This window comes from Manis pentadactyla, chromosome 9 (assembly GCF_030020395.1).
Source record: "Manis pentadactyla isolate mManPen7 chromosome 9, mManPen7.hap1, whole genome shotgun sequence".
Lineage (NCBI taxonomy): Eukaryota > Metazoa > Chordata > Mammalia > Pholidota > Manidae > Manis > Manis pentadactyla.
In genome coordinates, this window is record NC_080027.1 from 87960736 (window position 1) to 87962435 (window position 1700).

General features: G+C 48.9%; 1 protein-coding gene across 2 annotated transcripts in view; it reads right to left on the bottom strand.

Annotated features, from left to right (window-relative positions):
* The window catches only part of MTCH2 (mitochondrial carrier 2), a 43941-nt gene extending 42263 nt beyond the window's left edge, over positions 1 to 1678 (bottom strand). Inside the window, exon 1 of one of the 2 annotated variants that reach the window (XM_036892049.2) lies at positions 1420 to 1678. In XM_036892049.2, coding sequence (XP_036747944.2) covers positions 1420 to 1506 — 87 coding nt within the window. In that variant the 5' untranslated portion in view covers positions 1507 to 1678. The remainder of the gene's footprint in view (positions 1 to 1419) is intronic. The other variant, XM_036892050.2, reaches the window with a different exon arrangement.
* Positions 1679 to 1700: the final 22 nt, after the last annotated feature.

Consider the following 1700-nt stretch of genomic DNA (forward strand, 5'->3'; position numbering starts at 1 on the left):
TGTTTGGAATTTTCAGCGCTAAAGGGCTACTTGAAGAATGAACACTGCAGAAACATTGCTATTGCTATGATTCTTAACCTGTTCAATTAACTCCTGACTGACTGAGGTCCCTGAAACTGGTGCTGTGCATCTATTTTTAAAACTGAGTATTTGGGGATTTCACCAAAACCCCTGAGACACTTGGCTACACACAGATATTGTGTGATCAAGGTTAAGTATATTCAGGTTTTGAGGCAAGAGCTTTATATGTCACTAGAAAACCTTGCCTCCTGAAGAAATACTGAGTAATGAGCCTATACCAGATTTGTTGCAAAATGCCGTCACCTCAGATACAAATGTGCCAATTGTTTCAGAACTCCTAGTGAATTTCAGTGAAAGTCTTTATTCTTGGTTCAAGGAACTTATTTTGGAAGGCAGCTATGCTCACCACTATACCACCAATGCAGAAGGAACTTATTTTGTAATAGCCTTTTATATGTAGAATCTAAATCTGCAGGGATCAACTCAGCACCACATAATTTGGATTAGAATCAACTCAAGAACAAGAAATGTGGCCCTCCCTAGTGTCTTGCATATTTTTGACAGAAAGATAGAAGGTGAGGATTGGACTTCTAAAAACTGCTCCCTTCCTTCGTACATAACATAATTAACTCTCAAGAACAGTTTAAAAAATAAATGACCTGCCCATCACAGGGAAATCTAGAAAGGCAATTGAAAATACTATCTAATAGTCATCAGCTAAAGCCCAGGGTACTTGCCTGTGAATATACCATTTAAGAACTATTTCACAGTAGATTAGAAACTAACACATATGCTTAAACTTGCTAAAACTTTCAGCTTAAGTGATTTCCAGCTCTGACAATGTAATTTTCACTGCTCAGTGGGTTTTTCCGAAAATTTGACTCAGCCACCCCTTCATTATCACTTCTGAATGAGCTCCTTGTGTTTATCTGGGTATCTGGTGCTAAAATCTCAGAACAAAATACCAGCAGGAACAATAAAAAATGAAGAAAAACTGATAAACTGTTGGCTCCCCTTTAATTTCAAATTTGTCTGCAACAGATTTCATGTCTTGAGTTTGGGGCGGGGGAGGAGAGGTGAATGCTAATTTCAAAGGGGCAAGAAGGGAGGGCTGGAAAGTCCTTGGGGGCAACCAGCCAGGCAACCTCAGGGAAGAAAAAACGCAGTTCGGAGGAGCCACCGGCCCGGCGGCCTCACCGACCGTCAGGGAGGCAGGACTTCGGGAAGGCCCGCGAGCAGTGGAGCGCTGTTGGCAGTAGAAGCTACCCACGACGGGAAGGAAGGGCCAGCGCCCCCGGAGACTAAGGTCCGGGAAGGCTGGAGCCGATCCTCGGGCGCTGTGGGCAGCGGCGACCCAACAGGCCGCCGGGCGGGGAAAGGAATGGCGACGACTCATACCTGGATGAGCACCTTCACATACATGAGAGGCTGGGACAGGATGGTGAGTCCGGAGCCCAGGAGGACCTGACTGGCCGCGTCCGCCATGATGGCACCCGCGGACCGACAGACTGAGCCACCAAGCGACCTAGACGTTCCGGATCACGTGCCAGGGCAGCGGCTCCGCTGGCCCGCCGGCGGCGCGCGCGCACGCACACACCGGCGCGCGCCTCCCGCTCAGGTCCCGCCCGCCACCCAGCACTCGCGAGCGAGCGCCCGCCGTTGCTCGGGGCGAGGCGGGG